The 15,889-nt window shown below is 36.7% G+C and overlaps 1 protein-coding gene across 1 annotated transcript in view; it reads right to left on the bottom strand.

Annotated features, from left to right (window-relative positions):
- PCCA (propionyl-CoA carboxylase subunit alpha) overlaps nucleotides 1–15,889 on the bottom strand; it is a 515,891-nt gene that overhangs the window by 299,392 nt on the left and 200,610 nt on the right. Inside the window, exons 11-12 of the mRNA XM_036753355.1 lie at nucleotides 15,240–15,334; nucleotides 3,406–3,556 (exon numbers count right to left, since the gene is read on the bottom strand). Of these exons, the coding sequence (XP_036609250.1) occupies nucleotides 3,406–3,556; nucleotides 15,240–15,334 (246 nt within the window). The remainder of the gene's footprint in view (nucleotides 1–3,405; nucleotides 3,557–15,239; nucleotides 15,335–15,889) is intronic.

The following is a 15,889-nucleotide window of genomic DNA, read 5'->3' as shown; positions in this document are numbered from 1 at the left end:
AAGCAGAGCTCAACTTTAACAGAAGACTAGAAATACAGAAACAGCCTGGGAAAATGAGCAAATAACAACAAAAAATGAAAAGCTGACCAAGAAAGGTACTATGGTGATATGGAAGAAAAGACTCAAATTCAGAAGGCAATGAAGTCAAAATAAGGCTTCAATGAAAACTGTGAATTGATCAAAGACCCAAAGATAATACCTAAAAAGTTCAATAAGGATTTTTGAAAGTCAAGTAAAAGAGGTATAGGAAAAATTGGGAAAAGAAATTAGAGTGACACAAGAAAATTACAAAAAGAAAGTCAACACCTTGGTAAAGGAGACACAAAAAAATACCTTAAAAAACAGAAATGACCAAATGGTAAAAGAGGCATGTGAATGTGTAAGAGAAAAATTCACTCAAAAAATAGAAGTGGATAGCAAAGTAGATTAAAAACCAGATTCCAACAATATATCATTTACAAAAAAACATAATTGAAACAGAGAGACACAAAAAGTAAAAATGAGAGGCTAGAGCAGAATGTATTATGCTTTGGCTGATATAAAAAAGAAAGGGGTAGCAAACATGATCTAAGATAAAACAAAAACAAAAAGAGATCTAATTAAAAGAGATAATCAGGGAAACTACATTTTGCTAAAAAATGACCATATACAACGAATCAATACCAATATTAAACGTATATGCATCAAATGGCATAACATCCAAATTTTTGAAGGAAATGATAAATACAAAAAAGGAGGAAACAATAAAACCATCATAGTCGGAAACTTCAAATTTCTACTTTCAGAATCAGATAAATCAAACCAAAAAAGAAGAGAAAATAAGTTAAAGAAATGAATAGAATTTTGGAAAATTTAGATATGATAGACTTCTGGAGAAAAATAAATTGGGATGGAAAGGAATAAATATTTCTCTCAGATGTAGATAAGACCTACACAAAATACATAACACCTAAATAAAAACTGACCATGTATTTAAGGGCATAAAAATGTAACATACAAATGAAAAAAAGTATAAAAATTAAATGTATCCTTTTCAGATCATAATGTAATAAAAATTTCATTCAATAAAAAGCTATGGAAACAAATTACAAATTAATTAGAAACAAAATGATCTAATCTTAAAGAATGAGTGAGTCTTATAGAACAAACTGCAGAAAAAATAATTTCATTAAAGAGATGACAACAATGAGACAACATATCAAAATTTGTGGGATGCAACCAAAATAGTACTTTGTGGAAAAATCCCTAAAGAATTGGTGACTGTTCTTTACTACTACAAAGAAAGTTGCCATAAGCTCTCAAAGAAAAATGCGAAAAATAAATGAAAAATACATTAAATATAATGAGAATGAGACAATATATCAAAATTTTTAAGAGAAAACCAAAGCAATCTTTAGGGGAAATTTTCCAGCTCTAAACACTTTCATTAATAACAGAGGGAAAATACAGATCAGTGAAACAGGCATGTAACTTTAAAAATTAAAACTGGAACGAAGAAATTAAAAGCTCCCAATCAAAGCTTGAAAATAGAAATCTTCAAAACAAAAGAAAAAATTTTAAAAATTGAAAGCAAAAACAATAATAAAAATTTTATTAGTAAGTAAAATGAGGAATGATGTTTTTCTTTTAAAAAAACTAATAAAATAGACAAACCATTCCTTAATTTCTTTTAATTTTTTTTTTTGCAGGGGGGAAGGCAGGGCAATTGAGATTAAGTGACTTGCCCAAGGTCCCACAGCTAGTAAGTGTGTCAAGTGTCTGAGGCTGGATTTGAACTCAGGTCCTCCTGACTCCAGGGCCGGTGCTCTACTCACTGCACCACCTAGCTGCCCCCATGCCTTAATTTACTAAAAAACAAATCAACACTACCACAAATGGAAGAAGATATATTCACAGACAAAAAAGAAAAAAAATTACAAATGAATTTTCCCAATTATATGCTAATAAAACTGATAAAGCTAAATTAAATAAATAATTGTTTACAAGAATATAAAATACTTAGCATAAAAAAAAACAAAAAAAAAACACTTAAATAACCCAACAGAAAATAAACTAAAAAAAAGATGAATGAGTTCCTGAAGAAAAAAAACAAGAACAAGATATATTTACAAGTGAGTTCTATCAAGCATAAAGGAAAAACTCCAATACTCAAAAAAACTGTTAAAAAGAAAGAAGAGAAAGGATCCTATTTCTTCTATGATACAAATGTGGTCTTGATACCTAAGTCAAAGACAGTCAAAACAGAGAAAGAAAACAACAGACCAATATAGCTAATAAATATCAATGCAAAAAAAGATTTATATTAGCAAAGCAACTGCAGCAATATATTACATAATGTCACTATGAACAAGACAGATTTATACAAGGGGTGAGGAAATGTTAGGAAACAAATGAACATCATTAATCATACTGATAGCAAGGACAACAAAAATTATCTAATCCTATAAAGATATGTAGAAAAACCTTTTGATAAGCCAGTTTCTTGTTAAAAACACTGGAATGTGTAGAAATAAAGTTTTCCGTAAAAGGATAAGTAATATCTCTCTAAAAACAAGAGCCAGAACTACCTGTAAATGACATAAACTAGAAGCATTTCCACTAAGATAAGGGGTAAAGGAAGAATGTCCATTATCATCATTATTGTTCAATATAGTGAGACAAATGCTAGCTATATCACTATGACAAGAAAAAAAACTGAGGTAGCAAGCATAGGCAAAGAGAAAATAAAATTCTAACTTTCTGCAGATGATTTCATGGTTTATTTGGAAAACTCTAGAGTCAACAAAAAACTAGCTGAAATTATTAACAACTTCAGCAGAGCTACAAGATATGAAATAAACTCCACACAAATCATCAACATCTCTACGCATTATTAGTCAATTTTCTTCCACATTCTAGATTTGTTAATAGTGAGAATATCAATATTAGACTTCTAGCAAAGATGATAATGTGAAAACTTCAAGTGCAGAAAAGTTCTCTCTGCAATCACCAATGAAAAAGAAATTTTCAAATGAGCAATGAAAAATAACATTAAGTGAAACAAAAAACAAATAAGAAAAATAAGGTAAGAAGAATACCAGTGAGGGCAAGAGAGGGAAAAACAAGGATAAAGAGGAAGTGAAGCAAAAAGAACAAAAAGGTAAAACACTATCAGTTCTAATCTACTACTGAAGAAGCCCTGATTATACCAGAAGTAAGAGATTTCAATGGTTAAAGGGCAAAATTATCAAAGGACGGTGACTAGGTACTTATGGTGAACTCACAGAGGCAGGAAATTCACCTCTAGCAAAGTGCTTGGTCAAGAATTCAAGAATATATGTTGCCATCTCTGCTTCCAGGCTTGTTTTTCTTTTAAAATGGGTGTGGAGATGGGTTTTGGGGAAACAGAACTGTTGCTTTTCTTACCTGAAGTCTAGTATTCATTTCTAAGAAGTAAAAATTCTTCTGTGAGTCTACAAGAAATTCCACTGTTCCAGCAGAAGAATATTTAACTGCTCTGGCAAGAGCTACTGCTTGTTCTCCCATGGCTCTTCTCGTCTCAGGGTCCAAAAAAGTGCTACAAATACAAAAAGAGTATTTTAATCCACTGAGAAAATATATACTCAGTCAAATAATATTTTTATATGAATAATCATATTCAAAATAAAAAATATCAATTTATAAAAACATGCCTAATAATTTTTTTGAAATGTAAACAAATATAAGAAGGGTTTCCTCCTGTAATAATAATGATTTAATTTCCCACTAGTCTGGCACAATTATGAAGTATTACAAGTAAAACTGTTTAACATACTTTCCAAATTATATTATAAGATTAGAAATATTCATTTGGAGGTAAAGCACACATATACAGGTATATCATATAACTCCCATAAATTCTTAAAGGTTTTTAAGAACTACCTAAGTCACTAAAGCAACTTAGTCAAAAGATCATTAGGAACTTTACTAAAGGTGGCCTCCATTTAAAGAAAAGGTGATAATTTGAAAAAAGAAAGCATTGCAAAAGGGACCAAAGGGATGGGGGGAGTAATTATTTTAAAAGGAAGTAGACATGATTAAAAACATTAAAGAAAAATTAAATTGAAAAAAGTGGTGCTGCTGAGTTATATATGGTATTAAAATCTTTATAAAATTCATAATCACCTAAAGGAGTATTTTATGTAATGGCCTGTGAAATAAGTATATTCAATTTAATTTTTACATGCATTTCTTTTCCATGAGAAGGAAGCCTGAAATTTAAGATTAATGAAGGTCATGAAGTAAACTGGGATTTTAATGAGGTTATACCTAATACAACTAATAACAACAGAAATATGCAAAGATAAAATTAACCAAAATGCATATAGAAAGATATATTTTTAAGAATAAAAGTTCATCTAAAAACAATTTTCATATTTTCATAATAAAAAATATTTTTAAATGTTTTAGAGGGGCAGAGCCAAGAAGGCAGCTTGAAAACAGGGACTCACTTAACCTCTCCCCCAAATCCCTCCAAACACCTGTAAAAAATGACTCTAAACAAATTCTAGAGCTACAGAACCCATGGAAAAACAGAGGGAAACAAGTCTCCAGTCCAAGAGGGCCTGGATGGTCGCTGGGAAGAGTCTATCACACCAAGCTGGGAGCAGAGCGCAGCACAACGTGGGCCCGGCCAGGACAGACCAGGCAAGAGTAGATCAGGTACAGCAGGCCTCAGGGCCCTGAAACACTGAACTGTGGTAGTTACCAGACTTCTAAACCGACAAACGCCTAAGATAATGGAGCAGGTCACTGGGAAAACTGCTGGATCTGGATGAGGGAAGTGCATGGTACGGCTGCAGGTGGGCTGCGGCTGCTTCCAGCCCCAGGCCCATAAAATGGGGGAAATCAAGCAGCTGATCAGAGTGGGAGTGCATAGATAACTTTGCTGGCACTGAGGCAAGGTTCTCTTGCTTTGCCCCGCTTGAATTTGGGTCGCAGTCCTGGTTGTCGGTTCTTGGAGGAAAAGGAACACTGGTGTAGCAGAGCTTTATGTTGGCTGTGGAGAGGGAGTCCTCCTGGTGGTTACACTGCAGAAAGGAGTGCCTGTACTCACTGAACAGATGACAGGCCAGGAGAGGAGCATCATACCACCTCAGAAAAGAAGTAGCTCTGAAAACAGCAGCACAAAACCCTTGAAGCTTGGAACAAAGCACTTGCCACTGTGAAAGCAGTCATACCCGGACAAAAACCTCAAAAGTCAAGTAAATGGCTGGGAAAATGAGCAAGCAGCAAAAAAGGATTCAGACTATAGAATCTCTTTTGGTGACAAAAAAAGATCAAAACATATAGCCAGACGAAGTCAACAAAGTCAAAGAACCTACATCAGAAGCCTCCAAGAAAAACATGAATTGGTCTCAGGCCATAGGAGAGCTCAAAAAGGATTTGGAAAATCAAGCAAAAGACGTAAAAGAAAAATTAGGAAGAAAAATGAAAGTGATGTGAGAAAATCATGAAAAACAAGTCAAGGACTTGCTAAAGGAGTCCCCAAAAAATACTGAAGAAAATAACACCTTAGAAAACAGACTAACCCACATGGCAAAAGAGCTCCAAAAAGCCAATAAGGAGAAAAATGCCTTAAAAGGCAGAATTAGCCAAATGGAAAAGGAGGACCGAAAGACCACTGAAGAAAATACTGCCTTAAAAATTATAATGGAGCAAGTGGAAGCTAGTGACTTGATGAGAAATCAAGAAATTATAAAACAGAACCAAAAGAATGGAAAAAAATGGAAGACAATGTGAAATATCTCATTGCAAAAACCACTGACCTGGAGAATAGATCCAGGGGAGATAATTTAAAAAATTATTGGACTACCTGAAAGACATGATCAAAAAAAAGAGCCTAGACATCATCTTTCAAAAAAGTGTCAAGGAAAACTGCCCTGGCATTCTAGAACAAGAGGGCAAAATAGAAAATGAAAGAATCTACCAATCCCCTCTTGAAAAAGATCCCCCCCAAAAAACTCCTAGGAATATTGTAGACAAATTCCAGAGTTCCCAAGTCAAGGAGAAAATATTGCAAGCAGCCAGAAAATAACAATTTGAGTATTGTGGAAAAATAATCAGGATAACACAAGATCTAGCACCTTCTACATTAAGAATCAAAGGGCTTGGAATATGATATTCAGGAGGTCAAAGGAGCTAGGATTAAAACCATGAATCATCTATCCAGCAAAACTGAATATAATACTCCAGGGCAAAATACAGACTTTCAATAAAATAGAGGACTTTCAAGCTTTCTGAATGAAAAGATCAGAGCTGAATAGAAAATCTGACTTTCAAATACGAGAATCAAGAGAAACATGAAAAGGCAAACAGGAAAGAGAAATCATAAGGGATTTACTAAAGTTGAACCATTTTGTTTACATTCCTACATGGAAAGATGATACTTATAACTCATGACACCTTTCTGAGTATTAGGGTAGTTGAAGGGAACATACATAGACAGAGGGCACAGGGTGAGTTGAATATGAAGGAATGATATATAAAAAAAAAATAAATTTAAGGAGAGAGGAATACATTGGGAGAAGGGGAAAGGCAGAGATAGAATGGGGTAAATTATCTCATGTAAAAGTGGCAAGAGAAAGCAGTTATAATGGAAGGGAAGAGGGGGCAGGTGAAAGGGAATGAGTGAATCTTGCTCTCACAGGATTTGACTTACGGAGGGAATAACATACACACTCAATCTGGCATGTTACCCTACAGCAAAGTAGGGGAGAAGGGGGGGTGATGATAGAAGGGAGGACAGATTGGGGGAGGAGGTAGTCAAAAGCAAACACTTTTGAAAAGGGACAGGATCAAGGGAGAAAACTGAATAAAGGGGGACAGGATAGGATAGAAGGATAGTTAGTCTTTTACAACATGACTATTGTGGGAGTGTTTTGCATAATGATACATGTGTGGCCTAAGTCGATTGGAGGGAAGAAGGAAAGAATTTGGAACTCAAAGTTCTAAAAAAAAATGTCTAAAAAAAATTCTTTCTACATGCAAATTGGAAATAATATATACAGGCAATGGAGTATAGAAATTTATCTTGCCCTACAAGAAAATAGTGGGAAACGGGATGGGGGGAGTGTAAGAGAAGGCAGACTGGGGAAAGGGGTAATCAGAATTTATGCCATCTTAGGGTGGGGGAGGGTAGGAAGGGGGAGAAAATTTATAACTCAAAATCTTGTGGAAATCAATGTTGAAAACTAAAAATTTTAAATATAAAAACAAAACAAATAAAAAAATAAAAAAAGTTTTAAATCAACTAACCTGTGCCTTAAGTACCTTGAAGACAATAAAACAGATGTAGAAACTGTACTGACCACAAGTTTATATTCTGCAAATTATTTTTTGAAAAAATAATTAATTTTGCATGATATTTGCTGATGTACTCCCTACCATCTCCCTAATCATCTCAAAATTAGGACTACAGAAAAATTCCAATTATTAATGAATTCCAAGAAATCCAGTTTTTATTATGTGTTGTAAAAACTGAACGTATAATTCCTCAATTTCTTTTTTCAAGTAAGCCATAAAACTGAAATCTTGGATCTGGATATGCAAAAGAATAATGTGCAGATGTGAAACTATGAAAAACCTTTTTTTTGCATCTTATTTCAATGCCTCAGGATTTATTATTTTATCTGCATAGGTAAACTCTAACTAAAGTATATTATGTCTATCTTTCAATACTCTTAAACTATGAAAGAAAGAATTAGCACCCTTTTCCCCATTTTTATAAGTTCTTTCACACTAAAGGGATATCATTAATAAATAGAAAACTAACACGACCTTACAAAACCTATCAAAGCTTGGAATAATTATTTTACCAAACCACTGGTGTAAATGTGAGATTACCATTCATAATAATGTTTCCAAATACTCACAGATTTATGATCTGGGGGACTTCCAGGGGTGGAGCCAAGATGGCAGCTGGAAAGCAGGGACTTGCATGAGCTCCCCACCGAGTCCCTCCAAAAACCTATAAAAAATGGCTCTGAACAAATTCTAGAACTGCAGAACCCACAAAATAGCAGAAGGAAGCAGGGATCCAGTCCAGGACAGCCTGGATGGTCACTGGATGAGGTCTATCACGCACACAGTGGAGGGGAGCAGAGCTCACCGTGGGAGGCAGCAGGACCAGCCAGACCAGGAGCCGGGCAGAACAGGCGCTAGCACCCTGAATCAGTGAGCTGTGGCAATTACCAGACTTCTCAACCCACAAACACCAAAGACAACAGAGAAGGTTAGTGAAAAAAGCTGCGGGGGACAGAGTTTGTGGTTCGGCCACTGCCCTGGGGCAGCAGGGGAGGTGCAGCTACAGAACTACAGCCCCAGGCCCACGTGGTGGGAGGAATTAAGCGGTGGATCAGAGCAGGAGTGAAGAGCCTGCTGAAGATTTGCGTCAGGTCCAGGTTGGTGGTTCTCGAGGAAGGAGGAATGCTGGGGTGGCAGAGCTGGCTATATAGAAATAGCTCTGAAATCAATGGGGCATCCCCTCAAGCTTGGAACAAAAGTACTCTTTGCTCTACAAGCAGTCATACCCTGACGAAAAACTCAAGGGTCAAGTAAGTTGGCTGGGAACATGGCCAGGCAGTGAAAACGCACCCTGATTCAGTCTCAGACTTTGGAATCTTTCTTTGGTGACAAAGAAGACAAAAACATACAGCCTAAAGAAGTCAACAAAGTGCAAGAGCCTACACCAAAAGCCTCCAAAAAAACATGAACTGGTCTCAGGCCATGGAAGAGCTCAAAAAGGAGCTGGAAAAGCAAGTTAGAGAAGTAGGGGAAAAACTGGGAAGAGAAATGAGAGTGATACAAGAAAACCATGAAAAAAAAGTCAATGACTTGCTAAAGGAGACCCAAAAAAATACTGAAAAAAATATTGAAGAAAACAACACTTTAAAAAATAGACTAACTCAAACGGCAAAAGAGCTCCAAAAAGCCAATGAGGAGAAGAATGCCTTGAAAAGCAGAATTACCCAAATGGAAAAGGAGGTCCAAAAGACCACTGAAGAAAATACTACCTTAAAAATGAGATTGGAGCAAGTGGAAGCTAGTGACTTGATGAGAAATCAAGATATTATAAAACAGAACCAAAGGAATGAAAAAGTGGAAGAGAATGTGAAATATCTCATAGGAAAAACAACTGACCTGGAAAATAGATCAGGAGAGATAATTTAAAAATTATTGGACTACCTGAAAGCCATGCTCAAAAAAAGAGCCTAGATCTCATCTTTCAAGAAATTATCAAGGAGAATTGTCCTGATACTCTAGAGCCAGAGGGTAAAATAGAAATTGAAAGAATCCACAGATCGCCTCCTCAAATAGATTCCAGAAAGAAAACTCCTAGGAACATTGTCGCCAAATTCCAGAGCTCCCAGATCAAGGAGAAAATACTGCAAGCAGCCAGAAAGAAACAATTTGAATATTGTGGAAACACAATCAGGATAACACAGGATGTGGCAGCTTCCACATTAAGGGACCAAAGGGTTTGGAATACGATATTCCAGAAGTCAATGAAGCTAGGATTAAAATCAAGAGTCACCTGCCCAGCAAAACTGAGTATCATGCTCCAAGGCAAAATATGGACTTTCAATAAAATAGAGGACTTTCAAGCCTTCTCAGTGAAAAGACCAGAGCTGAACAGAAAATTTGACTTTCAAACACAACAATCAAGAGAAGCATGAAAAGGTAAACAAGAAAGAGAAATCATAAGGGACTTACTAAAGTTGATCTGTTTTATTTACATTCCTACATAGAAAGATGACGTATATCATTCATGAGACCTCAATATCGTAGTAGCTGAAAGGAATATGCATATATATATATATATATATATATATATATATATATATATATGTGTGTGTGTGTGTGTGTATACGTATACATACATATGGGTGTGTCTATGTATGTATATATGTAGGTAGGTATATGAGTTGAATATGAAGGATGATATCTAAAGAAATAAAATCAATTTAAGGGATAAGACAGGAATATATTGAGAAAAGGAGAAAGGGAGAGATAGAATGGGGTAAATTATCTCACATAAAAGTGGCAAGAAAAAGTGGTTCTGTAGGAAGGGAAGAGGGGGCAGGTGAGGGGGAATGAGTAAATCTTGCTCTCATTGGATTTGACCTGAGGAGGGAATACCATACACACTCAGTTGGGTATCTTACCCCACAGGAAAGAAGGAGGAAGAAGATAAAAAAGGGGGGATGATAGAAAGGAGGGAAGATGGGGGGAGGAGGTAATCAAAAACAAACACTTTCAAAAAGGGACAGGGTCAAGGGAGAAAAATTCAATAAAGGGGAATAGGTTAGGAAAGAGCAAAACATAGTTAATCTTTCACAACATGAGTATTGTGGAAGGGTTTTACATAATGATACGCATGTGGCCTATGTTGAATTGCTTGCCTTCTTAGGGAGGGTGGGTGGGGAGGGAAGAGGGGAGAGAATTTGGAACTCAAAGTTTTGAAAACAGACATTCAAAAACAACAACAACAAAAAAGAGTTTTTGCATGCAACTAGGAAATAAGATACACAGGCAATGGGGCATAGAAATTTATCTTGCCCTACAAGAGAAGATGCGAAAGGGGGATGGGAGGGGAGTGGGGTGACAGAAGGGAGGGCTGACTGGGGAATGGGGCAACCAGAATATATGCTATCTTGGAGTGGGGGGAGGGTAGAAATGGGGAAAAAATGTGTAATTCAAACTTCAGAGAAAATAAATGCTGAAAACTAAATATATTAAATAAATTTTTTTAAAAAAGAAAAAAAAGATTTATGATCTGGAAGGGACCAGAAAGGTCGTCTAAGCCAACCTTTTATTTTATAGATGAGGAAATAGAGGTCTATGGTGATTAATAAACTTGCCCAAGATTACAACTATTAGCAGACATAATTCAAACTCAGATGTTCTAACTCTTAAATTTCAGTAAAGTAATACATGATATAACCCAGTTACATCACAAGATCTCAAACCCTACTTAAGCACCTCATCTCAGCAGCCCCCAAAACAGCATTCCTCATTCCAAGACTATAGCTCTTTTTCTTTCTGTACTTTTCTGTGTATTTGAATCTAATAATATCAGTTCAATGAAAACTCCATCTTTTCAGATAACCAACTAGATAAAATTTATATAGATGTGAATCTGTAAATAAATAACATATAGACAGAAATTAAGGAAAATCATTTTTGCTTCTTACTTCAATCTTTCAAGATTAACTATTTAATATCAATAGACAAACCAACAACTATGGTATATTGCAATACCTTCCATACCTTAGCAGAAAATAATTCATAACCTATGGTCACCAAAAAAAATCATCACCTGGTAATCAACCTTCTGATAAGCTTTTTCATACTTATTTAGGATAGTAAGGCCATCAGAAGATAGACACAGTCTGATGTCTTATCTATTTGCAAAGCCTTTCTTGCTTGATATGATCAAGAACATATGCCTGCCTTGTATGAGTTTTCTGTAAAATAGTCTTTTGAGCAAATTTATGTTTGGCATTTGAACAATGTGGCCAGCCAACTGGAGCTGTGGTCTCTGCAGTAGAGTTTGAAGCTTGGCAGTTCAACTCAAGAAAGGACTTCAGTGTCTGGTACCTTATCTTGCCAAGTGATCTTGAGAATCTTCCTAAGACAATTTAAAAGTAAGCTATTCAGTTTCCTGGCATGGCACTGGTATATCATCCAGGCTTCATCGGCATACAACAATGAGGTCAGCACCACGGCTCTGTAGACCTTCAATATGATAGCTATACTAATACTTCTCTCCCCCACTTTCCTTCAGAGCTTCCCAAACACTGAGCTACCTCTAGCAACACACATGCAAACCTCATCATCTATGAGTACAACCCTGGAAAGTATATGGCCAAGGTAAGGAACTTATCCACAGAATTCAAAAGTTCTCTCTTTGCTGTAACTGGTGGTTCCATATACAGACGGTGCAGTGCTGGCTAGTGGAGAACCTCTGTTTTCTTCGTATTAACTGTCAGGACAAAATTAGCAAACATGGCAGAGAATCCATACTTTTCCTATAAGTCTCAGAGGCTGCATTGAGTGTACAATCATCTACAAACAAAAAGTCATGCACCAACTTTCCTTCCACATCACTCCTGGCTTGTAACTTTTTCAAGTTATATAATTTATCATCAGTGCAGTAGCTTATCTTGATGCTGTTTTTGTTCTTGTTGAAGACATCTGACAATATCATTGAAAATATCATGCTAAAAAGCAAGGGGGCAAGCACATAGGCCTTCTTCACTCCATTCTTAACAGGGAAAGCACAAAAGAAATGTCCATTATTCAGAACCCATGGAATCATGCTATTGTGGAAATGGCATACAATACTGATGAACTTCTCCAGGCAACAAATTTTGCTATGACCTTCCATAAGCCCTCATGACTGACAGCATCAAAGGCCTCAGGCAGATCAACAAATGTTGCAGATAGACTTGTGTTCTGCTCCTTACATTTTTCGTCAGGCAACAAACACCATATCATCCATTCCTCAACTCTTTCTGAAACCAAACTGGCTCTCATGTAGATGACTATCTTCCAGGTGAAAGTTCAGTCTATTAGGGAGGACTCTGGCAAGAATCTTGTGGACAGTAACTAAGAGAGAGAATCCCACACCATGACTATCACAGAACAACCTATTTCCTTTTCTTTTATAGAAATAGACAATGGAGGCATCCTTGAACTCTTGGGGGATAACCTCCTCTTGCCATATAACCCAGAAGATTTCAGTCAGCTTTTGTATGAGTATTTCTCTAAGCTTAACTTGCATTTTACTTTGGATGAAGTTAAATGTTGCCTTCTTAGAGATGGACAAACTATCCTGCTGATAAACCCTGTGAATTTCTTGTTTTTCATTTAGTAGCTTCTGAATTTCCCCGTCATTTTCATCAAACAAATCTTGATGTTTTCGAGTGTGCTGACTCAAATGAGTAAATGCAGTGCTGTACATCAAATCTCTGAAAGCTGCTCACTCCTTTTCCGCTCCACTGCAGCCAAGCATGTGTGGGCTCAGCTTTCCCTCCAAATTAGCAACAAACTGTTCAGAGAAGTGCTCTAATCTGTTGACATTAAATCTTCTAGTAGTTATCTTGCCTTGGGTTGCCACTTTTGTTGAATGCAAATGTTTATCTTAGATAGAATAAGTCTATGATCAGTCCAACACTCTGCTCCACACATAGCCTTTGTCACTCTCACATCCTGTCTCCTCTCCTTATAATGACACAGTCTATTAAATGCCAATGTTTGTTGCAATGGTGCATCCACAAAATTTTATAGCGTAAACCAAAGACAGAGGTGGCAATGAGAACTGGTCATGATATGCACCAGTCTTCAGTAGTAAGTGACTACTGCTGTTGCAGTTTCCTACTCCCCTCCCAAGGAGCCCCTGCCATGCCTGACAGTCAGTGCCTAGTCTAGCATTTAAGTCACCAGAATTATAAACTTGTCCTTTTTCAGCATACTGACAATGAGGGTCTTCATAAAGTTTTTCTTTGACTTCAACAGGGTTCATCATGGTGGGAGCATAGGCACTAATGATGGTAGCATGGTGTTTTCTTGAAAAGGGAAATATCACTGTCATGAGCCTGTCACTCACTCCTTTTGGGAGGCACACAAGCTTGTTCACTAGATTAATTTTGATTGTGAAACCTACACCAGCTTCATGGCACTCCCCATTACTGCAGCCACTCCAGAAAAATATATCCAGCTCCGACTTTGTTAAGTTACCCTTCATTTGCTAGCCTTGTTTCATGCAGGGCTGCTATTTGGATGTGATACCTGCTGAGTTCTCTCACAACAAGAGCTGTTCATCTATCAGGTCTACTAGATTTTATGTTGTTCATGAGTATGTGCATATTCCATGTACCAAGGGTTAACAAAATCATCTTCACAAAAGTTTTTATACCTTCTTTGCGTTTCAACCACAGAGTAGGATCCCTGCTTGCTGCAGTAAGCAGGAGAGGATTACATTAGGTGAAGGAGATGATTTGCAGGGCACCTTTTCTAGCTCCTTCCTCATGCCAGGAGGTGAGCAATGTGGTCCTTAAAAAAGGCTGCTCAGACACCCAGGGGACTGCCAAATCCCATGGCTATATCAGTCCAGAGAAAAGATAACCCTATGGTATGAGTCCCTGTGTGCAGGGTTGTGACTGCAGCCCCCAATATATACACATCTGCTGCTTCATCACTTTCCTGTTGCCAGAGGACTTTCAGGTAGGTAAAAATCACAAAATAGTATGGGTGATGTCTTTTGACTCATACATAAATTAGATTTAAGTGATGCAGAGTTGGGCAAAGTCATCAGACTCACTCTCTTTCTTCCAGAGTCATACGAGTCCAGTGGCAAGACAAAAGTTGAGACAACCAGAGATGGCTTGGGATGGAGTGGATGATCTTCAATGGCTAACCAAACTCTAAGCACTCCACAGCACCTGCTTCAGCCACCTTCGTGGCCACTGGAACAAACTGCTCTCATCGACTCATTCTGCTGGGGAAGTCTTCACTTCCCTAACTTACTGAAAGGTATGAGTTCCATCAGTTACCCTCAAACTGGTTTAGCCCATCTGCACAAATGGTTTCCCACGGAGTGGCTGCTGCCCATGCTACTGCTTCATGGAGTCACAGGTGAGACTTGGGTGACCAGTTAGACACCAAACATAGAAAGCAGTCCTGAAAAGGGCTCAGCAGCCCTTACAGCAGAGGTACTAGTCTTCTCATAATACTTGTATACCTCAGCATATTCTACTATTTTCTGTTATACCTGGTTAGTAGATGACCTAAGTCACAAAGCTATGTGGGAAATTCAACGTAAAATTTATACTCCAATATATCAATATAAGTTGTAAAAGCACTAGAAACTCCCAGGGAAGGATTTCTTGCAACTTAATAAACCCATCATTATTTTCTGGCTCTATCCCAATGAACATTAAGAATATGCATATTGTGAATACAACTTATTCAAGCATACATTGACATGCTGCATACATATATACACTGACATCCAGCCTCAGTCAAAGTAGTTACAGGAGCTATCAACCTGGACAAATTAATGAATATTTTAAGAATTATTATTATATCCACTAATTCATTCTTTATTTTTCTTAAAGCATAGAAAATTTACTGTCTGGAAATGATATACAACACACACAAAAGCAAAAAATTCCCCCCAAAATTATTACCAATGGCCATCAACAACGGAAACTTACCTTGGTGCCTCCTCCACTACCTTTTGATTTCTTCTCTGGATTGAGCATTCTCTTTCATTAAGCCACAAAGCATTTCCATGTTTATCACCCAAAACCTATGAGAATCAAATAATTTGAAATAGTTATACACTTTTGGATTCAAATTACATACTAACAGTAGCAGCTAACACTTACAACATACTATTTTAAGATTTAGAAGACATTTTATATATCAACATAGAAGGAAACTAAAGTCCAGAGAGGTTGAGTGAGCTGTTCCTAAATATGAAGCTGGCAAGACGCAAGAAAGAAACCTTAACCAGGTCTTCCTGAATCCAGAACTCTCTCCACTAAACCATGCTCCCTTCTCTTAGACCCCCTCAAAAAATTAACATAGATGATGAAATGTCTGATCCTAACAAAACATAAAACAAAGATATATATAACAGTCCTCATTCTTATGCCCTTCCCAGAATTTCTATGGCAATGCATTCTCACCACTGATGACAGAAAAATTACTATGTTTAGACTCTAACATACAAGTACCCAATGCACCATATGAAGAAATAAAAATGGCACTAAGATGATGAAATAGCTAGATCTAGCCAAATGTAGAGAGGAAAAGTCTGTGGAGATTACATAATTTTGAAGGTTTGAAGGAATTTGTTTTC

The sequence above is a fragment of the Trichosurus vulpecula genome, chromosome 4 (assembly GCF_011100635.1).
Source record: "Trichosurus vulpecula isolate mTriVul1 chromosome 4, mTriVul1.pri, whole genome shotgun sequence".
Taxonomy (NCBI): Eukaryota; Metazoa; Chordata; class Mammalia; order Diprotodontia; family Phalangeridae; genus Trichosurus; species Trichosurus vulpecula.
The sequence above is the reverse complement of the archived record's forward strand: the minus strand, read 5'-3'. Positions and strand labels throughout refer to the sequence as shown.